This window comes from Felis catus, chromosome B4 (genome assembly GCF_018350175.1).
Source record: "Felis catus isolate Fca126 chromosome B4, F.catus_Fca126_mat1.0, whole genome shotgun sequence".
In the NCBI taxonomy this organism is placed as follows: Eukaryota; Metazoa; Chordata; class Mammalia; order Carnivora; family Felidae; genus Felis; species Felis catus.
This window is the reverse complement of record NC_058374.1, coordinates 56,047,668-56,071,717: the sequence shown is the minus strand read 5'-3', so window position 1 is coordinate 56,071,717 and position 24,050 is coordinate 56,047,668. Positions and strand designations below refer to the sequence as shown.

Below are 24,050 nucleotides of genomic sequence, written 5' to 3'. Positions count from 1 at the left end.
TCTTTAAACACTTTTGTGCTACACGTGGTGGTTTTAAAATATCTTTAAAAGATGTTTTCTTTTTAATAGTCATAAAGTGTTATTGGTAGAATTGTTATTTTTCTGAACATAATTTGAAGTAATTCCTTCTAAATATATGCAGTATAGTAAGTTAATGCATTATTTAAAAATCATCTAACATTGGTACTGTGTTTCTGAAACATTTTCAAGTGGATAATGTTGATATTTTTCTGCTTAAAAATTCTTCAAGTTTTTTGTTGCCTAAAGCAGGGTTCTCAAAGTGTGGTCTGGGGACACCTAGGGGTCCCTGCACAGGTTCTATGAGGGAGATGAGAAGTTTTAATATGATACTTACATGTCATTTGCCATTTTTATTCTCACTTTCTTACAAGTGTACAGTGGAGTTTTCTAGAGGTTTTATGATGTATGGTGTTACCACACATTGAATGCAGAGCAGAAATGAGAATCTAACTGTATTCTATTAAGCTAGACATTATAGAAAATTACAAAAATGTAACAGTGCTATTTTACTAATTTTTTTTGGTTTTCAAAATAGTTATTTTTATAAAAATGTTTATAGTAATATTTTAAAAAATTCTCAGCTTTAATTTTAATTTTCATTCTAAATTTTAATTTTAATTATAACATGGTAAATGTTGATACATGACCCATGTAAACAAAATCTCTTTGAGGCCTTCGATAATTTCTAAGATTGTAAAAGTGGTCCTGTCATTAAAACGTTTGAGAACTGCCAGCCTGCAAATATACCGTTCTTTTAGAGTGACAGATGGACCCGTAAAGAGCTGGCAGATGTTTCTGTCTACAGTCTAGCATCTTTCTGCCTGTTTTACATTTTTGACCTGGCAATTCCATTGATAGTAGTTTCTTATAAGAAAATTAAGATGTTTGCTGAGATTTATGTAAGAGTATATATAGACCATGAATTATACAGCCAGAACGAACTGTGTTTTAAGAATACAATGGCATAAGGAAATAAAAGGATTTGTGAAATTGTAAAATTTTATAGAATTCAGATTATAAAACATTATTATAGGATGATTCCATATTTGTTTAAAAACAAAAGAATTGCATATATGTGATATCATTGGATAAATTGGCAGAATACATAATAAAATGTTTATTCTTGCATAGTTTTATTTCTGGACTGTAATCCTATTTTTCTTCTTTTCCTCTTTTGCTTTTTTCTATGTAAATGTATTATCTTTGTAGTTAGGAAATAAAATCCAATCCCATAGTAAATTACCAATAACAATTGGTATTAATTGGAATGAATCTGGTTATTAATTGGTATTAACAATTGGAATTAATCTGGGCTTGCATTAAAGGCATGGCAGTATGAATGAATGAATTTTCTAAATACTTTATATTAAATACTGTTTATAATGGGTTTAGTATGTTTACGGACCCTTTGTTAGGAACATAATCTCATTATTTCAGTGGGTAAATGAGCAAGTCACTCTTAGAAGGCCTTCCTCAATAAGTATGAGTTTGACATGAAGTCAGGACAGTCTAGTAAAAATATTTAGTGAATGTTAAGAGATAGAGACTGGGTCATTTTTATTTATTAGGTCATGTTGAAAACCCTTATTTTTGGAATTTCTTAGCTCATTTTAACTTACTACATTCATTGAAAAGAATTAAACTTCTTTTGTGTTAAATCAGATTCTTCCATTAGTTGTTAAGACCACTTACTCTGGGATCATAAAGATCTGACTTCTCATCCTGGCTGTACTACTTAACTAGTTATTGACACTATGCAAATTATTTAACTTTTATTAAACTTTAATGTCTTCCTCTGTAATATGAAGATGATAGTACTACGGAAATTGCCTTACTGGGTTGGTGTGAGCACTTTGAGATACTACTTATAAAGCATTTAGAATGTTATCCATGCTCACTTGTTACCGTCATCATCATCATCATCATTGCTGTCATCACTTTAAATGGGGCTCCTTTCCAGTTACACTTGATTCAAATAAGTAGAGACTTGTAATAGAAATGAAAATTCTATTCATTCTTTAGTGTATACATGTTCTTCAGAAAATGTAATAAATTACTTACAATGAACATAATTAGGAAACAAAGCATTGCTATCATGATTGATATGTTATTTTTTTAATTTTTTTTAAGTTTATTTATTTATTTTGAAAGAGAGAGAGAGAACAAGTGGGGACAGACAGAGAGAGAAGGAGACAGAGGATCTGAAGTAGGCTCTGTACTGACAGTAGAGAGCCCAATGTGGGACTCAAACACAGGAACTAGGAGATTGTGAACTGAGCTGAAGTCGGACCCTAACTGACTAAGCCACCCAGGCACCCTGATTAATACATTATCTTTGAATCATCAGTTGGCATTCATTTGCTGGATTATTTAATTGTGCTTTATTTTGTTAACGTAGAAACTTGATTTCCTTTTGAAATTCTAGGTATCCGTGGGGAAATCAATGTAGTTGTAAAAGTAGACCTCTTCAATGATTTAAATCGATTTAGGCAGTCATCATGTGGAGTCAAATTCTTTTGCAGTAAGTAAACACATTTTATTTCTCATTTAACAGGAAACTTAATTTTTAAATATAGGAAATCAAATATTTCATAAAGCTAATGGAAAACCTATAATACTTTGGTTTTAATGCCAAAGAGAAAATTATTAATCTCTTAGAAACAATTATTGTAGCTCTGGGGACTATTTATCTGATTTTAAAGTAAATGCAATCTTTTTTTTTTTTTTTTTTTTTTTGAGTTCATAGAAATTTTTGTTAGAATAGTCCAGTGGGGCATGAGGTATGCTTGGTTATCATGCCTACAAGGTCAGAGGAGTTTGTGAGGCAGCAGGAAGGAGATCACTCTTCCTGACCCTACTCTGGCTTGTACTCCAGCCTCTACTCCAGACTCTGGAAGGAATCACATTAAACATTGCTGGTAACAGTTGCTTAATGCCAGTAGAAAGAGTGACTGGTGAAGATTTTGGATTCTTTCCAGAATTTTAAATAACAATCCATGTATTAATGAAACAACTTAATCTTGTTTACTTAAATCTTATGTTAATAAATATTGGGTCCAAAGGTGGAGAATTGATTGCTAAAGCACCACATAATAATACAACTCTGAAATATCTAAGAATGACTAGAAACAAGTTTGAAAATACAGGTAGAATGTTTTTTTTCGGGAATGCTACAAATTAATTCATCCTTAGAGAAGTGATATCCTAGTGACTGTGGTCTGGAAATGCAAAATGTGCTAGCATTTGCTACAGTCCTACCTGAAAACCAAACAACTAAGGGAATAAGACTACACCTGCCTATACTGTATGGTGAACAGGAAGAGTCCACAGTTCATCTAGGCCGCCTATTGAAAGAAAATCACCACCTTGCTGAACTGCTTATGTGTAAGCATGATATTATAAAACAGGTGATTCTGTATCTGAATAGTAGCGTATGCTACCTTGATGTCAGCTGATTGTCAGTAGTCAGCAGCAACATAAGGGGAGATGGACTTGTACTTTCACAATCAATGAAAAAAAATCCCACACTCTCATATCTACATTTGGGGAAACAAATTTGATGAGGCTACATGTGTGACATTATGCGGAATGGGCTAAAATTAGATAATAGAGATATGGAGCCATTTGTGGTGGGTGGACATGTGTATTTTGAAGACTCCAGTGGCCTTGCCAAGCATTATTATTGGACACAAACTTATGGAGAAGCTTGCAGCCACTCATCTAATGCAAATTTTACTCTTGTCCAGTAGGGCAACCTCTGAAAAACAAGCTCTGAAATAATTTTCACATATCTTCATTATTTTCACAGAGATGAATATTTTACTGCTTATTAAATTTTTCTTTTATGAATTAGAACAAGTTGCTCTTGTCAAATATGAAAAAGATATGACTGACTATAATGAACTATATATAACTGTCAAAAGAAAAAGAAAAATCCATTGTTATTTTACTGTAGTATAAGACACTGTAAGATAGGAGCAAAGCACTCTAGCCAAACCTTGTGGTGCTATCCAGAATTCAATAGGCATCTACAGTTACAGTCCCTCAAGTGCCACGTAGTATGGGCCGGCATTGGCAGATGTGGGCAGTCACAACCAGCCTCGATTCATAGGATTGAAAACTCCTAAGTAGTTGAGTTAGCTTTAAGGCATGGATGATATCCATTTTAAGAGACTAGTTCGGTGTAGATGTTCTCAGGTTTTCCCCCCGCCCCCCCCTTTTTGTTGTTGTTGTTTTTGTTTGTTGGTTTTAGGTTCTCCCCTTTTTGAATCTGACTAGATCTTATTTTAAATCTAATGACATTTGAAATTCTATATATTAAATGAGTTTATGTAGTATAGACTGCCGAACCAGTTGGCCACATGGCCATGGATTATTGGAAACTGCAGGGCTTTATGACTCCTCAGATTGTCAGAAAGGTAATAGTTTGATTTTTGAGGCTGCAATATGTGTTGTACAGAACTTTTTCAAAGTACTTTGAATAAAGTGTTTTGTATTCATTATCCACTTTCTGCCTATTTTTTTAATGATTAACCAGATGACTGATGACTTTAATTTTGGTTTTTTAAACTTTGTATTGAATGCTGTTTAAGGTTGTCTATAGCTGTTTTCTAAATTATAAAAATACGATTTGTTTCTACTGTGTTTGCTGTAAGAAAGATGAGAGGTCTCATTAAAGAAAATGATTATTTCTAAGAATAATATGGAACTTAGAAGACTGATTGGAAGTATAACTATTATAATTACATTGAAATTATTACAGTAAAAGGCATTCTTGTATTATATATTCAAAAGGTAAGAACTTAGTTGTAAATTTTTTTAAATTGAATTTAATCTTGTGATAAATAGAAGCATAACAGGTAATTTCTTTTAACAGCAACATCTATTCCAAAGTGCTATAGAGCTGTAATAATTCATGGGTTTGTAGAAGAGCTTGTAGTGAATGAAGACCCAGAATATCAATGGATTGATCGAATTCGTACACCAAGGGCATCAAATGAGGCCAGACAGAGACTCATTTCTTTAATGTCAGGTATTTAAAAAAACAAAAACAAAAACAAACTTTCTTACTGATTTACTTAACACTGTTACAATTTTTACTTCCTTTTGACATGCTACCTGAAAGTTAACAGTGAGGGCTATGAATTATGAATGACTGATTCCCTACCCTTGGCCCCATCTTCCTGAACATACCTGCATTGCCATTTTATAAGAGGAAGTCTGAAACAGAAGCTTGTATTTCCTTCTTAACTAGGTAGACAAAGGAATTTGTGCTCATAAAGTGGCCTGGTAGGAAGAACCCTGAGCAAGGAAGTAGGGAACTGGGTTCTAGGTTTCCTTCCTCTAGTATTTCTTTGTAGTCAGAGTTTAGGTAATCTGTCTAGAGTTTTTTGTTGCCTTTTCATAGTCCTTCTCTGACAACTTGGTGTAGCTCCCTGTATTTTTCCCTGACACTCTTACCCCATTATGTTTCTTTATTTTTCTTTGAAGAACTTGTTTACCATTTAAAATTTGTATGTATATGTAAATTTACATGTATATAAATTTACATATATATCCGACAATAAGTATAAATTTTATGTTTAATAAATATAAATATTTTATACTTACACATAATAAATTTGTTTTAAATATAAATTATAAACACCTTTATATTACATTAATATTACATATTAATGAATATACCAAACAATATTTATGAATCAGTATAAATATATTTATACCTAATATATAATGTTATACTTACTATATTAAATAATATATCTTTTTTGTTCACCTCTGTGTTTCTAGCACTTAGAAGAAAGGAAGAATGCCAGGCACATAGTACACAACCAAAAATTATTTGGTAAATGAATGCATGAATGAGTGAATCTTAACTTGCCGCATCTGTAAAGTGCAACTAGTAATATCTTACCTCCCTGAAATGTAGGAGGCTGGAGCAGATAATCTTTTAGGTTCTTTTCAAGTTCTAAAAATCTGTGATTTTTTTCCAAGTCTTTTTTTATTGCTACCATATCCAGTCTTGTATCATGTAATGTCAAGATCTGAAGCAGAATGAGTTTTCTTCCTTTTTTTGTAGGTGAACTGCAGAGGAAGATTGGCTTGAAAGTACTTGAAATGAGAGGAAATGCAGTTGTTGGGTACTTACAATGTTTTGATCTGGAAGGCGAATCTGGGTTAGTGGTACGCGCCATAGGAACAGCATGTACACTGGATAAACTAAGTAGCCCGGCAGCATTCCTTCCTGCATGTAATTCCCCATCCAAAGAAATGAAGGAGTAAGTATGAATCAATGAATTGTTCTTATGGAGCTTTTTATCTTTTACCTATATGCTTTCATTTGATTTGAAATATTCTAGTAGACTTGTTTAACATACATTTTTCCCTGTGGTGATTGTTTTTGCCTTTGGTGATTTTTATTAAAGGTGACATGAAAATCTGAAGGTTAAAAGTATTTAGGTGTTCCTGATATTTTATTTATACTGTCTTAATATGAAATTCAAGTTAAGTAATGTAAAACTAAACTGAGTATTTCAGATCTTTAGACACCGTATATTTAAAGCTTAAAATGGGTATTTATGGAATTTTTACTTACTCTCTGGGAAATGCTTGAAACCCAGTACTATACTTGATAATCTTACTATGCTTATTAGCAACATAGTATAGAAAGAAGAAGTATAGCAGGAAAGGTTGGCCTTGTGTAGGGGTCTCAGATGTAAATGTCTACAGAGACCAGATAGTTTATATATATATAAGTAATTGAGTGTAATTAAATAGGGAGTACAGAGGACTGTGTAAAGCCCATGGTGACACTTTTTTTCTGTAAAAGGCTGGATAGGAAATATTTCATGCACTAGCCATACAGTTTCTGTCTTTGTTTATCAGAAAAAAAAAGGAGTTTGTTGATTTTGATCTAAAGGAATTTAGACTCATACATTTTTAAAAAACTAAGCGTGATTCAACAAAATACTTTGGTTGGCTGGATTTGGCTTATGTGTTGTTATTTGTGTCTAAGGCAGAAGATTTTCAATATGGTGGTGATCTACAAGGAATTTTTATTTTTTATTCATTATTTTTTAAGTTTTTTAAAAATGTTTTTTAAATTTATTTTTGAGAGAGAAAGAGACAGCGTGCAAGCAGAGGAGGGGCAGGGAGAGAGGGAGGCACAGAATCTGAACCAGGCTCCAGGCTCTGAGCTCTCAGCATAGAGCCTGATGTGGGGCTCGAACTTGTAAACCACGAGATCATGACCTGAACCAAAGTCAGATGCTTAAATGACTGAGCCATTCAGGTGCCCTAAAAGTTTCTTTAAAAAAATTTTTTTCTTAGTGTTTGTTTATTTTTGAGACAGAGACAGAGCATGAGCAGGGAAGGGGCAGAGAGAGAGGGAGACACAGAATCAGAAGCAGGCCCCAGGCTCCAAGCCGTCAGCACAGAGCCTGCCTGACGTGGGGCTTGAACTCAACTGCAAGACCATGACCTGAGCCGAAGTCAGACGCTCAACCGACTGAGCCGCCCAAGCGCCCCTAAAAGTTTCTTTTTTAAATTTATTTATTTTGAGAGAGACAGAGACAGCATGAGTGGGGGAGGGGCAAAGAGGGAGGGAGAGAGAGAACCTCAAGCAGGCTCTGCACTGCACGTGAGATCATGACCTGAGCCAAAACCAAGAGTCAGATAGATGCTTAACCGGCTGAGCCACCAGGTGACCCTGGGAATTTTTAAAATGAAAGTTTTCGGGCCGCCTGGGTGGCTCAGTTAAGCATCCAACTTCAGCTCAGGTCATGATCTCATAGTTGGTGAGTTTGAGCCCTGCATCATGCTCTGTGCTGACAGCTCAGAGCCTGGAGCCTGCTTTGGATTCTGTGTCTCCTTCTCCCTCAGCCCCTTACAGGCTCATGCTCTGTTTCTTTCTCATTCAAAAATAAATAAACATTAAAGAAATTTTTTTTTAATGAAATTTTTCTGTCATAATGATTGGGATGAGGAGGAAGATCATGGTTGAGGACTAGAAATGGTGACTGTCCTACACACCAAGGGACAACTCTGTACAATGAAGACTTGTTCTTTTTTTTTTTAAGTTTATTTAGAGAGAGAGAGAGAGAGCAAGCAGGGGCGTCGTGGGGGAAGGAAGAGAGGGAGGGAGACAGAATCCCAAGCAGGCTCTGTACTGTCAGCACAGAGCCCTGTGCAGGGCTTCAACTCATGAGATCATTACCTGAGCTGAAGTCACGAATCGGATGCCTAACCAACTGAACTGTTGGCGCACCTGGACTTGTTCTATCCTAAATGCCAACAGTACTTCCATTGAGAATCACTGATTTAGAGATTCTTGTAGATTAAGGATCACAAATTTTTCTTGGTAAATGACCAGAAGGTACAGGTAAATAATTTAGTCTTTGCTAAAATAACTACTCAACTTTGCTATTGTAGCATGAAAACAGCCATTGACAGTATGCAAATGAGTGAGTGTGGTTGTGTTCCAATAAAACTTGATTATTTACAGAACAGATTGCAGATTATTTACAGAACAGACCTGTAAGGTATGATTTGCTGATCCCTGCCCTATATTATCAGGGAGTCAGGATGGATTCTGTAGTCAGAAAAATCTAAATGCTTCCCAGTTTAGCAGTAGTCAAGAGAGGTTGACTAGAAAACAATTAGAATCTTTTTTTTTTCAATTTAATTTTAGTTCCAGTATCATTAACATACAGTGTTATATTAGTTTCAGGTGTACAATATGGTGATTCAACTTTTCATTTATTTTTAATTTTTTTTTTAACATTTATTTATTTTTGAGACACAGAGAGACAGAACGTGAGCCGGGGAGGGGCAAAGAGAGAGGGAGACACAGGATCGGAAGCAGGCTCCAGGCTCTGAGCTGTCAGCACAGAGCCCCACATGGGGCCCAAACCCAGGAACTGTGAGATCATGACCTGAGCCAAAGGCGGACGCTCAACCGACTGAGCCACCCTGATTCAACTTGTTTTTTAAGCAATATTTTTAAAAATGAGATTTTCCTTTTAGGCTTATTCTTTTTGTTTAATTATTTCCCTTCTGGTAGCCTTCAGTTATTTAGATTAAATTTTAGTCACAAGAGGGAGCATAGTATTCTATCTATTGCCTAATTTTTTTGGGAAATCCCTTGACAAGTGAAATAATTGTTTAAAGAAAGCCACTTATATTTTTAATGTTTATTTTTGACAGAGAAAGAGACAGAGCAAGCGAGTGAGCAGGGGATAGGCAGAGAGAGTGGGAGATACAGAATCTGAAGCAAGGTCCAGGCTCCATGCTGTCAGCACAGAGCCTGATGTGGGGCTCAGACTCACGAACCGTGAGATCGTGACCTGAGCCGAAGTCGGATGTTTAACCTACTGAGCCACCCAGGCGCCCCTGTGAAATAATTGTTTTAAATAAACTGAAGAGTGAATTTGCTTTATATTCCATTTAAGATATGTCTTAGAAAGATATGAACTGCCTGCTACCACAGGTAAAGTCAAATTGCAGGTGTAGCTTTTTGAGGGATTCAGGTTTTATTTTCATTTTCCACACCAAATTAAAGACCTGGGCCCCTCCTTCTCTTGCCACCCTCCAGCTTTATCTAAGTTGCCTGAAGGGGCCTGGCTTTGTAGCTGTGATGTCTGAAGTTTTCCTCTTTCCACTAAATTACTTAGTGGAAAGAATGCTGTATTATCTGTTGGTGTCTTAGGATGATATATTGATAGTAATGGAGTACTTTTTGCCTACATTCAGGAATAGTTCCATTAATGTAAGTCTTCTGGGATTGTGTAAGTGTTCTTATTTTCTAATTTTGTTGTAGCCATCTGCCTTAAATTGTCAAATATTCACACCATGAAGAATTTAAGTTGCTTCATTAAGATTTTCTGAAAGGCATCTTACTACCACAGTCATGCTGTTTAAAAAAAAACAAAACTACTACTCAGGCTTCTTTATTTTAGCCACCTTCTTTGTATTTTTGATAATGAATCAATTTGGGTGCTAGTTTAAATTGTTTTATGATTCAACTGATTGTAATAATTATAGATGTTTAATTATAACTGATTCTAGATAAGAATTTGATAAAAGGTAGTTTGGATTATATTCCTGTCTGAATGGATTTATTATTAGAAATGTCACTGAGGTATTATTGCAAGATAATCTTTCATACAAGGAGACTGATAAGAATTAGAACTCCAAGAATACAGATGGTATTTGGGATTTTAATTAGATGTCATACATTGAAACTTTTACAATGCTCATTTTATTTTATTCATTTTATTTTACCTTTATTAATGGTGTGTTCTACTTCATTGGTTTATTTTTTTTCCTTTCAGATGGTTAGTGTAATGCATGATGTAAATCTCTTTGATATGTCCTTGCTGAAGTATTTTGATGATAGAAAGTGCATTTAAATACAATTTACTGCTTCTCTACTTACAAAAAAAGTACTTTCTAAGAGATATTAATTGTAATTTCTCCTCTGTACATCCCTGATTCTTAGAATTTTTAACTTCATTAGTCACTTCAACAGAGAAAGAAAAAGCAAATAAAACCTCACTCAGTTGTTTGTATACACATAGGTCACCAGTGAGATGTTTGATTTTTATCAGTTGTATTAAACACATTTTTAATTTAAACTAGTAACAAAAACAGAAACATTGTTCTATTGTAAAATCAGTGATGTTTTCAGAAAGTAGTCCGTAGACTATGTGAAAGACCTATTGTTGCCCATTAATGATAGCTCATGTTTGAACCTTGACAGACTGTGATTGTTGGGAATGTTCACTGGCCAGTAAAAAAGAAAAGGCCAGGAAGAGTTGAGCTCTTGATCTGCTTTTAATTTGAATTCTAAAAAATGAGGATATATTTTTAGAGTATATTCACATTTGATTCTTTTTCCCTCATGCATGAGTGAAGGCAGTATGTAGTGAAATAATTGCTAATATGAAGTATAGGATTCTTAGTTTAATATGCCATTCCTACCATTCAACGTAACTGTGCCCTTTTAGCAAAATGTCCTCATGAAAATGTAAATATTATATGTGAATATGTATCTGTGTATGTGAGCTAAATATACTTATACATACATATAGATATGATCTTGCAGGATGTCAATTGATATCTTACAAAATTTCAATTCAGAATGTAGTTTAATAAATTCTGTTTAAATTTAAATAATATATTCTGTTTGACAGCTAGATAAAAATTATCTATATTGTTTTATTAATGTGTTTTGAAAAGCAATGTCCCCTTGCTTTGTTTTTTTTCCCAGTGTAACCTGTTTTTTAAGCAATATACTTGGTGTGCTAAAATACTGGAATGTTTACATTTGCTTATATCCATTTCATTCATTTTTCTTTGTGCTGTCATTTCTCATATTCTTAAGTACCACTATTACAGAAACAGTTCTGTTAAATTTTCTTTATGGAAAAATATAATTAATTACATCCATTCAATTTCAGAAGTAACATTATATTTGACTTTTCACTTTTATGGGTGTTTTGTCCCTAAAATACTGTGTAGTAAGTAAGCTTTATGGTATGAAAACATTTTAAACATCTTAAAATACAAATCTTAGTCTTTTTCTTATTTAATGCCACTATTTCTGCTTGCTATTTTTCTTATTCACAGTCCTAATTATTATTATTAATCTGATCATTTAAAACTATAACTGTATCCTGTCAAGTTAGTATTTAGCTATTCTTTTTAAATTTTGACTTGTTTTTTGCATGTTGGAGATTAAAAATTCCTCTCCTCTAACTCAAGCTCCTTTTAAATTATTTTAACATAACTTTGCTATCTGTTGTATGTACTGTTTTCTTTTCTTCCGCTTTGACTACAAATTCCCTCAGGTCTCCGCTGGTTCATCCTCCAAGCCATGGATGCCGCTCGACTCACAACAGCCCAATTCACACTGCTACTGGCTCACGACTTACTCAGAACTTCTCTGTGTCTGTTCCCACTCTCATCTATACTGGTACGAGACTGCTCAGACTCCAGAGCTGGGGAAGGCAGGCCACAGGCAGCATGGCTGCCAAGGGCAGGCAGGCAGGCAGGTAGGCAGGTAGCTTAGGTTCCGCAGGTACCATCAGTCTTTTCCTTCTCCTTTTCTCACTTGAAGTCCAGCTGCAGTGAAGAAATCCAGTATTTAGCCACCGCAGAGGTTCTAACTACTTGGAAGTGAAAGTGTTCTAGCTTCCAAAGTCTCTTCCATAGATCCTCTAAGAACCCTATTGTATGTATGTATCCTGTAAGTTTTTAGGGCAGTCCTCTAGGATTTGCCATTATTTCTGCATTTGGTTAGAAATAAAATTGATTACTGGATTCTATATGAAATAGCTGGCAAGTCTTCTGATTTGCTTATTTTATTATGTATAAAACCTATTACATAGTAGGGTCTGTTTTATTCTGTGGAAGAGAGCTTTGGAAAACAGGTAAGCAACTATTCTGTGTAAAATACAATGGTTCTGTGTAGCTGTATTCATTTTTCTCTCTGTTGTGTTTTTAGCTGTGGCACTCTTGATGCTATAGGATAAGGAAACATTTTTCTTTTGAAGATATCAGTGTGTGCAAATATAAAAACAATTGTGAATATTTGCACATACCATTTGCAGCATCATTTTTTCTTTTGTAACTTAAAAAAAGCATTGTTTATTTGAAAGTATTTTCAGTCATGTATTTATTCTTTGTGTTTATTTCTCCTTTTAATATTTTTTACCCCTTTAGTCTGTCATCTCATGCTTCTTTGCTTTTTTACTTGGCTTATTAACTGTTCCAGTGCAGATGATTATTTCTCTGGAGAATGATGAATGGTTAAATAGCAATTGGTTGTCTTTGACCTCATACCCAGCTCCACACTTAAGAAATGACTGCTGGCCCTGCCCAATACTTTCCTGGTGTTTGGATCATGCTGCCTTCCGTCACGTCCTTTGGCACATGATTGCTTAATATTTCTCCACCTTCTTCTGGCAGGATTCCCTTCAATGAAGATCCCAATCCCAATACTCACTCATCAGGACCCTCAACCCCTCTGAAAAACCAAACTTATTCCTTTTCACCTTCCAAGTCCTACAGTCGACAGTCCTCTTCTTCTGACACAGATTTGAGTTTGACACCCAAAACTGGTAAGGCGCTTCCACCCACCTTTTTCTTTTTTTTTTATTTTTTTTCAAATTTGTTTCTGTTCTTTATTAGCTTTCCATCCAAGGCTTTCCTCCTGTTTTTGGCATTTAAGTTAAAGGACAATGTGAATACTGATCATTTTCAGTTACCACCATTAAAATATGAAAATTTCATATAGTTCAGAAATTAGCTTGTTCAAAGAGCTGCATTTATTGATTTAATCATAGTGTAGATACGAAGTTCAGAATTTATTTTTGCATGTAGACGTTTTTCATTTCATGCTCATATTGTGAGGAATAACATTCTAAAGCTTTTGCGTAGAAAGTAACACTAGTAGCTTGCAATCCAGTTCCTCATGCAGTAGAAGCATTTTTGAATTCATTTTTCTGTTTTTCTGAACTTAATTCTAAGATTTTATTATGAAAACATTTTTGGAACAATTGAAATGGTTATATTGGAGTACATATATCTATTAACTTCTTGTTATTTAAAATGTTTGGTTTGCTACTCTTACTCTCTAGGTTAGAAAATAGCATTTTTGCTTTACTTACTCTTACATATTTCTCAATGTATGAAGTTTATAATTTTCCCCCTACTATTTATATTTTGATAAATAATTTCTGTGAGTTTTTATGAATGTTTTCTGATAAAAGATTGTTTAAAAATCAAATTATTACATTACTTCTTAAAGTAGAGTTATTCAAATCTTTAAAACAGTATTGTTAAGAAAAGTAAAATACAAAAATTAAAAGGTTAGTAGTTAGCAATTTTTGTAAATACTATCTTTGTCTTACAGTTTTCTTTCCAGATTGATGAAGACATTTTGTATAGTTCTTGTGTTGTTTTTATCAGTGTTAATAACCTTTTGTGTGTTAGGCAAGAGATTTATGAAATGATCCCAGATTTTATGAAAACAGTGGAAAGCAATCCAATTCCAAAACCAATGCTACTTATAAAGAAAGGGCATTAAAAAGAAAGCCTGTAGATTTAGTATCTACTTTTATAAATGTAGTCACAAAATGTGAGGAAGATAAATATGAATACCTAATTATTTGAAAAGAATAGCTTTATTTTTATATATATACGTAATATGAATAACATCTAAAAATCATGAGATACTTTATAGTAATTGATGCTGTGGATTGTGGCATCTTAACCATATTTATGCCGTAAAAACTGAACCATTCATATTTCAGTGAAAATTTTTTATTTTTAAATAAAGGATGAGATTCAGGCCTTCAAATTCATGCCTATCAAAAAGGAGATTTAGATAGTATTTGAAGAATAAGTTTTCCTAAAAACGTTTTTCAGGCTTTGACTGCTGGCTCTTTGCGTATTCCTTGTTACTTTTTCAGTATTCTTGTTTTCATTTTTCTTTGCCATACCACAAATGAATTTTTTTTAATGTTTATTTTTGAGAGAGAGCGCTAGTGGGGGAGGGGCAGAGAGAGAAGGGACAGAGGATCTGAAACAAGCAGGCTCTCTGCTGCCGCCAACAGCAGCCAGCCAGCTGTGGGCCTCAAACTCAGGAACCATGAGATCAAGACTTGAGTTTGAGTCAGACTCTCAACTGGCTGAGCCACCCAGGTGCCCCCCACAGATAAATTTTTGAAAATATTTTCTTGATCTTTCTGTTTCCTTTTCTTTAATTCACCAAAAAGTCCAAGTACGAAAAGATTATGAAGTAAGAAATTAACTGAATCAGATTCTCTTAGCTTTCTCTTAGGCAATTGTATTATCAATGAAAACTTTATTGCATTTTATTTTCTAGCTCCAAAGCTTTAGTTTTTAAAGATTTATGTATAATAGTTATTATTCTCATATATGTCTATATTCATCAGCTGCCTCTAAATAAATTATTTTGTTTTGCTACTATCATATGCTATTCACTATTTTTAGTAGCATACTTATAGAACATTAGCAATTTTTAGTCTTTTGGCTTTATCATGAGTCCCTAAATATCTTTGAATATTCCTGAGGGCCATTCCAAAGGAGATCTGAAATGGCAAAATTATGATTGTTTTAAAACTTCTAAAACTATAATTGAGCATGTGTTTCATGTTTCTCTGCCTTCAAATTTACCTATATACAAAATCAGTCTCTTGAGAAATAGTGGAGATAAGGTGACTAGGATTGATTTATGTAAACTGGGGAGCCAGAAATAGAATAAGTTAATAAAGCTTTAGACTGAGAAAGTTGTTTTTCTATTTGTAGTTAAAGCTATCATCTATTTTTCATGTAGGTTTCATTTAAAAAAATTCATATTGATTTATTTCTATAGTTTCTAATTTTTGACATTTTACCAGGTTTTATTTTCATATTTTTTCCCAAGTACTCAACCAGTAGGAATGGAATTTTAGAATACTAGTGTTAAGATATTGATTTGACAGCTGACTCAAGCTAATTTTTTACTTTAAAAAAAAATCAGGCTTTTAACCATTTGTAGTTTTTGTAATCTAGAGAGTATTTGCACCTTAGGTATGAAAATCTTTGTAAATGCAGTGTTAATGATCAGACTTTAGCATTTAAAATTTAGAGGAAAAAGAAAAGTAGTAACATATATCTCAAATCTGGATAGAAAGAAGCTAATGTCTATATTTTTTTAATTAATGATGGCAACTGTTTAATGTGGTCATTTGCTTTTTTTATGGGTATTCAATTAAAATACTCATAAGTGATATATTTTAGTAACATTTGAAGAACTGAACTTTGCCATTTTAAATGATGTTTGTATTTGAGGCAACAAGTTTCTGGCTTTAAAAATTTATGAAGTGCACATTTTAACTTTATGCATTCTTAAGCAAAAAAAAAAAAGGGCAGGTAATTTAAGTGTTTTTGAGAAATCATCTCAAAGTGATTAGAATGGCATAAAATTCTAATTTAAATCCTGATTTAAAAAATTTTAATGAATGTGGAGTTTGTAAAAGTTTTGCTAAGTTTTAGACTATGCCTTTTATTTATATTATGTTGGGTAGATGGTCTTGCTAATGACTTCCTATGCTTAGTGTAATTTATGTAAGCATTTTAAAATTCATTTTTACTGTTATGTTTTGCTTCATCATTGCTTTCCTTATCCTGCATTTTCTGATCATCTGAATCTGCATCTTTTCTCTGCTACTTTCCTCTACAGCACCTTACCCACAGGGGCCTAGGATTTACCTGTGTCCCAGCTCCCCCTCTCTCTCTTGTGGTTCCCTTCATCTTAAAAAGTCCTGTCTCCTCCTCTCGGAGTCTAGCCTTCCCCCTCATCACTCTAGCCTTGTCAGCCCAGTTCTGAGGAAAAGTGTTTCTTTCAGTGAAGAGCTGTTCCTGGCTGCTTCTGGTAGGATCACATTATGTCAGCTTTTTAATCCCTTTATTTTAAATCACCTTTAAAATGATTAATTATTTCATATTGTAAAGAAGTATTGGGTGTTTTATACAGGGCATACATCTTATTTTTCTTATTGGTGGACAGAGTTAAATGATTAGAATGATCGTGAGGATGTGATTGAGGATTACTTGATGGATAATTATGAATATTCTGCTGAAATTATTTTATATACTAAAAAATTATATGTCTGAGGACATAGATCTGTATATTTCCAATGATTATTAGGTTCTCATTACTAGAGTTTCTGTTTTAGATGCTTTACTTTCTTTCCCTTCACACCAACTCCATTCACTTTGGACCTGCACCATCATGTTGCTAAGCCATATGGTTACATTAGTAAATTATTGTTTGAATCAGTTTAAGTCTCATTTTGGTGGTATTCTTTCATTATCCATTTTTTTTCTGTCCATTGCATTAATTTTCAAATTATTCTGCTGTATTTTCTTATGTTTTGTTTATCTCTACAAGATTACATTTTATTTTATGGCTTTCAGTATGCTTCATATAAAGATCTTAGTTTCATTTCTATGTTTAGTATTGTATAGTCTCTAAAAATCATGTTTGGGTTACTAAAAGAAAAATACGTTTCTTTTTTATTTTTAAAGAACAGAATGGGACTATACACATGCTAACATTTGTTTCCTTATCCAAGAACAGCTAAAAATGTAAAGGTAAATTAGTTCCTTTTTGAAGTCATTGCAGTAAATCTGACTGTATGTATCTTCAGTTTTGAAAGGTGGGATTGAACTGTTAATTCCAGTCTGTAGAGTGTTAGTTTCTCACCTATCCCCTGCTTTCTATAATTCTTTGACCATAATTGGTCTATTGGTATTATCAAAAGAATAAAATTAATTAAAGTAGGGAAATAAATGAAAAATTAAGTCTTTAAAAAAATACATCTAAGAGCTTGGGAAATATTCTTTCATCCATAACTATGTACATTTGTGATGTGTCTATTATATGTCTGTGATTTTTACTTTTTAAAAATACTTTTATGTTGGTTTTTACAAATGATTATTAAAAATTATGAATGTTAATAGTGTTTTGTCATGAACAATATATTTAGGAATGGGAAGTTATCAGAAAATAGATACAACTATATTTCAAAATTGCCTAAAACTCATGCTCTTTAGAGAATTTTGGAATATTTTAAGTGAGCACAATTAGTGCTTATCCTCTCTGTATTTACTTTTAAACATTCTTTTAGTATTCTTAAATTGTTAGCATAGCGAGGGACGGTTGATCCTTGAACAACACACCCCTGGACAAGCTGACATAAACTTATAACTTCTGATTCCCCAAAGTGTAACTATTAATAGCTTATTTTTGACTGGAAGCCTTATTGATAACATAAATAATCGATGAACACGTATTTTGTACATATGTATTATATACTGTATTCTTGCAGTGAAATAGGCTAGAGGAAAGAGAATGTCATTAAGAAAATCATAAGGACGAGGAAGTACACTTAACAGTACTCTACTGTATTTACTGGAAAAAAATCCACGTTTACACCCGTGCAGTTCAAATCCATGTTGTTCAAGGCTCACTGTAATTGGTAGTATCTTGGTTATTTTATATTAGAAGACTCAACTTTTCAAAGTTGACTATTATACAAAAATTCATTACATTACCATAATTAAAAAAATAAGGTTTAGAACAAATTGAGTCTAGAACCAATGGTGATCAGTATGGCTTTGACATCTTGCTTCTAAAGAAAACTTTGTGAATAAAATCGAGTAAAATACGTGCTATATGAAGTACTTTAAAGTTTGGATCACTTTAATAGATTTCGACTCATGATATTTATGAAGATGAATGCAATTGAAACTTTGTTTCTATAGCTGTTTTTTGGTTGTTATTTATGTACCGATGTTCTGTAGGAATGGGAAGTGGTAGTGCTGGAAAAGAAGGGGGGCCGTTTAAAGCTCTTTTAAGACAACAGACTCAGTCAGCACTGGAACAAAGGGTAAGAGTTGCTCAACATTCTTTATTCTTAAACTGTTAATGTGTTTTTTAGTATGCTTCCATGCATTTTTAACTTATTTCCATAAGCTAGTTTTGATCATGTAGCTATAATGTAATTTTGCAGTCCATAATTTATTTAAGGTATCAAAGTAATTTGTTTATGAATAATTACTTTTAATTTGGAATAGTTCTGTAACTTTTTTGTTTTGTCCTCCAGTCTTTTATTAGAAATAGTCTATTTGGAAATATCCATTGAATGATGAAGTCATTTCTAATTTTGCATTAAAATTATAGTATATAAAAGGAAATAGAGTTTTCTCAGAAAAAATATTTAGGTTGTATTATATTAAAATAATTATTTAATATATTAATATGTTTATATGCTAAAATTATTCTTATGGCTGGCCAATCTCTTAGGGGTAAAAAATGCACAGATTCATATTTCTACAGATTAACATAAACATTGTGGTTATTTGGTATGTGAATACATCTCTTTAATTATTATAAGTTTAATGTTTAGTTAACAATGTTAAATGGGAAAATGAATAGTTAAAATTTTTGGATGATTTTTCTCTTTTTATTTTTTGTTTTTTGTATAAACTTCATTGCTAAGGGAGGATCGCCTCATAGGTTCTGTAGAAGGCGGGTATGTTTCTGAACATGTGTGAGAGCCTGTTTCTTGTATTGGTAGCTTTTCTAGTTTTAATCTTGATCATTTAAGTTTTATTTAAGCTTTAACAAATGTTGCCAGCTTTTTTTCTTTCTGTAATGCAATTTTTAAAAATTTATCAGCACTATGAGGCTCATTTTTTTTTCTCTTTAATGCAGTGCATGATTACTTATATGTTATGTCAGTTATTTTAAGGCACAGTTCATAGCTTTCATTGTGTCTGATTTGGAAGTTATAAGCATTTATAGAATTTTCTTTTACATGTTCCATTTTATACTAGCATTACAAAAAAAAGATAAAACATAGTAGATACCTACAAAAGAATGCATTCTATAAAACACAGGTATTTCTTCTCTAGAGTTTAGCTTTTGAGAATAGTTTTTTTCAGATCCTATTATTACAAACAATATAACAACTTCTTTTTTAGACTTTTTTTAGACTTTCTTTCCTGTGCTGGAAGTACCTGTATGCACTGTTTGCTCTTTAGACAAGGCTAGGGAAGAGGAGAGCTGAGCTAAGCAGAAGGATGAGACGTTAGCTGCACACAGTTGTTTGCTTTGTACCTATCAGGCAGCAATTGCCTTTGAGCTACTTTCACACCTTGCAGGCATACCAGCTACTCTCCTGCAAAAGCCCACTTAACCATTCAAACCATTTGTTAAAACCAAATAGAGAAAAAGACTAGAAACACGGAGAAGAGGGTCAGAGTGAAGGTGTGCGTGTTCCCTTCTCATTTTTTAGGCTAGAATGCTCTTCCTCCTCCCCCACTCCCAGTATTACACTCTCTACAGAGTTCCTTACACAAGGAGCATTTCCTGTAATTATCGTTCTAGAATTCACAAGAACAGAAAAATTTGGGTTGCCTTGATGTTTAATGTGAGATTTTGCCTGTATGTTGTGCCTGTGACTTCATTATCTATATTAGGAACTTTTGAAAACACTTAGCTTTAAAAGAAAAGAAAATACTAATCAGTTAAAACTATTTTAGATTTAGTTTGGATAAAATTTATGTTTTCAAATATGGTTTTAAACATTCTTAAAGTTTTGGACACATTACTACATGAGGCATACATTATTAGATACTCTTCATGGAATTAACGGTAAAGATGTGGGAAAACTCTAGTTTTCATTTACAACTTTGTAAAACCTGAGTTGGCAATATATTTATGTTACCTAACCCTGCAGTAGTCACTTGAGTTTAGGAAACTACCTCTCTATCCTGGGTATATAAAAAATAGAACAAGCAATATGATCTTTAGCTTTCCTAAAAAGCTGTGGCTACCACTAGTATGTATGTCTTTGTTTTGGGAAAGATTTGTACAGAAGTATGAAGAATTCTCCCCATATGAGTTCAGATATGCCTTAACTCTGCCAACTTGAATACTAGATCAAATTGCAAATATGATACATCATTTTTTTTTTAATTTTTTTTTCAACGTTTTAATTTATTTTTGGGACAGAGAGAGAGCATGAACGGGGGAGGGGCAGAGAGAGAGGGAGACACAGAATCGGAAACAGGCTCCAGGCTCCGAGCCATCAGCCCAGAGCCTGACGCGGGGCTCGAACTCACGGACCGCGAGATCGTGACCTGGCTGAAGTCGGACGCTTAACCGACTGCACCACCCAGGCGCCCCTGATATATCATTTTTTGTATTCATTTTTAAAATATTCTTTTCTACCCTTTGCCACCCTTAATAAATTGTATGGCTTTTTTTTTTTTTCTTGAGAAACTTTGTCCAGCATCTTTTATTTAATGAGTTATTCAAGTAGCAGTTATCAAAAATAAAAATGTTATCTTTTTTCTTTCACAAAATCAGTAAAAAATAACTTGACAAGATCTTGGTGATAGGTGTCAGATTACTAGGAGATAAGATATAGAGATAAAAGTTTTATTTAAATTTAGGTTCCACCTATGAACTATTTGATGTAAAGCAAATAGATTTATTTTTCAGTATGACTCTTCTTTCACCTCTAGGAAAAATGAAGTTACTTTTCAGATGCTGAGATGTATATTTTTCTTTTCTTCAGTAAAGAAACTTGGTTGACTTGGTTTAACCTAGTATTTCCAAATATAGTTTACAATAGAATATTCCACTTAAAATACCTGCTAGTGAGGAACATACTTTGGGAAACATTGATATAAAGCAAACTCTTTTGATAAATTATGATCTTTGCAAAAGTTGAGTAAAATTATGCAATAAATCATAGTAGGAACCTGGCATGGGGTCTTCTATCTAGAAAGTTGACCAAGGTATCTCAGGATAATAAAAAATATATTTGATAAAAAATAAATGATTTAAATGTATTTTAAGAAAAATCCTATTTAAATGTTAAAAAATTATTCCTATTGTGTTTCCAGATTTTCCAACTAGCCTGTCTTTGGACACATAGTATTAAATAGATTTATACTGTATGCACTTGGCTTATGTCAAAATATCAACATATGAATTCTTACCTAGGTAGCACAAGGGAAGGCACTTTAAATATTAGGACTCTTCAGAGAAAATGTCTTCTGTGGTCTCTGAGCAGGGGAGGGGCAGAGAGAGAGGGAGACACAGAATCCAAAGCAGGCTCCAGGCTCTGAGCTGTCAGCACAGAGCCTGACGTAGGGCTCAAACTCACCAACCCTGACATCATTACCTGAGCCGAAGTCAGATGCTTAACTGTTAAGTCAGGCACTTCCAGGCGCCCCAGAAGCTGTTCTTTTCAATGGAACAAAACCTATAAATTCATCAGGTGTTATGATAGACTAGAGATTAAAACCAGCTCCTTGCCTCACTGTTTTAATAAAAAATGACAAGAAGCCATATGATAAGATTTGTTGCTCGTGTAGAGTCTAGGCCCTCTTAGCTCTTACTTTAGGGTGTGGGAAAGATTATAAAGCATAATTTTAAGATACTTTGCAGAGGGCTGGCACTTTGTAAGTATGCCATAGTAGTCACTGGTGATGGGGGTGGAGATGATAGGTATTTAACAGTCCTCTGTAGGTTCATCTGTAGTTCTTATGAGAGAGTTATCTAAAAATGTCATTTTGGTTCCATAACAATGCCATTTTTTTTTTACGCCAGGTAAAATATTGGGTGTTAGAGTAGGTGTGCTGATTGGATCAACTGGGGACGTGTGGGACAGAGTTTAAATTGGCAGAGTGGGTGTCCATGTCTTTGGGCAGCCGTTCCCCTACTTTTTCTGCTGTGACCACCAGCTCTAGTATGATGCTTTCCCTCTTATCCCTTTATCTGTCTTCTGGAATTTGGGAGAAGAATCAGAATCTCAAGTAGAAAAATCATTTAGGTTCATTTTTATACTTCTCTAAATTCTTTTTTGTTTTTTTGAAGTTATTTTTAAAAAATTATTTTTATTTTTATTTTTATTTTGAGAGAGAGGGCATGAGCAAGGGAGAGGCAGAAAGAGAGGGAAAGAGAGAGAATCCCAAGCAGGCTGTACCCAATATGGGGCTTGAACTCACGAACTGTGAGATCACGACCTGAGCCAAAATCAAGAGTCGGATGCTTACCCGACTCAGCCTCAGGCACCCCTTACCTAAATTCTTATATGCACATGTTTTCTAATATGTCAATTTACCTAACTTATTTCTTAGTTTTAGAAGGAAGTACAGCTTTTCATGTAGCTTATAAAAATTTTATTTCCAGTGTCTCTTGTCCAGAATATTCAAAATGTTTAAGTATAAAGGTTAAATGCAAAGTGTTTTTTTTATACTTTGACCTCAGTATTTTCAGAAAATTTAAAAACTGTGTACTTAAAGTTGAAAAACAAAAATCCTAGAGGCCTAAATACTTAAAATACTTAAATTTCTCATAGCATAAGTTTACTTATATATTTCCCATTTAAAACTTACATTTAAAAAGTTCAATTGGAAGTAAGGAGGTATTTTGACTAAACATTTTATAGTAATGTAATTGAAGTTCTCCTATCTTTTCATGGTTTTCCTTTTGCCTATCAGGTGGGCCAAACCTATCCATTTCCATAGATTGATTTTTAATTTTTTTTAATGTAGCCTAGGATTTTCTTACCCTTGTTAATTTAGATTCCTTACAAATTCTGTCTGAATTTATTTCTAAATTCATGTGTGTCTATAGATATAGACACATATGTATAATATGTATTTTATACTATATCTTAATGGGTTACTGAAGTGTGCAGGACTGTTTGCCTTTGTGCTAAATGACTCCAAGTTGCTGTGCTTTGTGAATTATGCTTTGGTGAGTTTGTATTCTCCATGCTTTAAGCACTCAGTCAGTACTTGCTGCTTTTAATGTGCTTGCTTCTAGTAGTACTCTGTATCTCTTTATCTCCCAGCTTTCATTTGCTGCATTTAATCTGCTGTTGTCCAGAAAAAAAGATACTGATAGATTTTAAAATACGTTCCTATAATTGTATATTTATAATAACTGTATGTCATAGTATGGATATGATCTATAGGGATCTCTTATGAATCAAATACATAACCTTTAGTACTTGGAACTATAACAGTTCTTTTTTGACTGTTGAGAGTTCTGGTTGGCTTATTTTCCAGTTCTAAGTTATGTTCTGAATAGCTGAGGCTACTGGTAAGTGATTTCTGTTTAAGTGATCTATGTTAATCTTGTAGCCATTTGAATTGGATACTAATTTTTTTTTCTTGCATCCAGTTTGTGTAATATGAGATGCCTCCATATTTGGAGAGCCACTGGAGCTCCCCTTTCTTCCTGGTGCTATTTCAATGAATTTCCTTTCTCTACCATTTCCCTCTTGCCTCTGTATTGATGAGATTGAAAGATATCCCTGAGAGAGAAGGGGAGAATAAAACTTGGAAGAACTTGTGGAATTTTATTGCCTCCCTTGCTGTCATCTGCATACTTCTCCCTTTTCCTTAATATCCATTTGTGTACTTAAGTTTTC

The 24,050-nt window shown here is 33.5% G+C and overlaps 1 protein-coding gene and 1 pseudogene across 25 annotated transcripts in view; both read left to right on the top strand.

Moving 5' to 3' along the window:
• The window catches only part of C2CD5 (C2 calcium dependent domain containing 5), a 101,543-nt gene that overhangs the window by 22,973 nt on the left and 54,520 nt on the right, over positions 1-24,050 (top strand). For 7 of the 25 annotated variants that reach the window (XM_045061546.1, XM_045061543.1, XM_045061542.1 and 4 more), the window contains exons 5-9: positions 2,447-2,542; positions 4,898-5,053; positions 6,101-6,299; positions 11,871-11,995; positions 18,397-18,482. In XM_045061546.1, coding sequence (XP_044917481.1) covers positions 2,447-2,542; positions 4,898-5,053; positions 6,101-6,299; positions 11,871-11,995; positions 18,397-18,482 — 662 coding nt within the window. Of the gene's footprint in view, positions 1-2,446; positions 2,543-4,897; positions 5,054-6,100; positions 6,300-11,870; positions 11,996-12,990; positions 13,143-16,270; positions 16,463-18,396; positions 18,483-19,094; positions 19,128-24,050 lie in introns of those variants that run through there. The other 18 variants (XM_019834678.3, XM_019834680.3, XM_019834677.3 and 15 more) reach the window with 6 other exon arrangements.
• Positions 2,551-4,523, top strand: LOC109501490 (annotated as a pseudogene).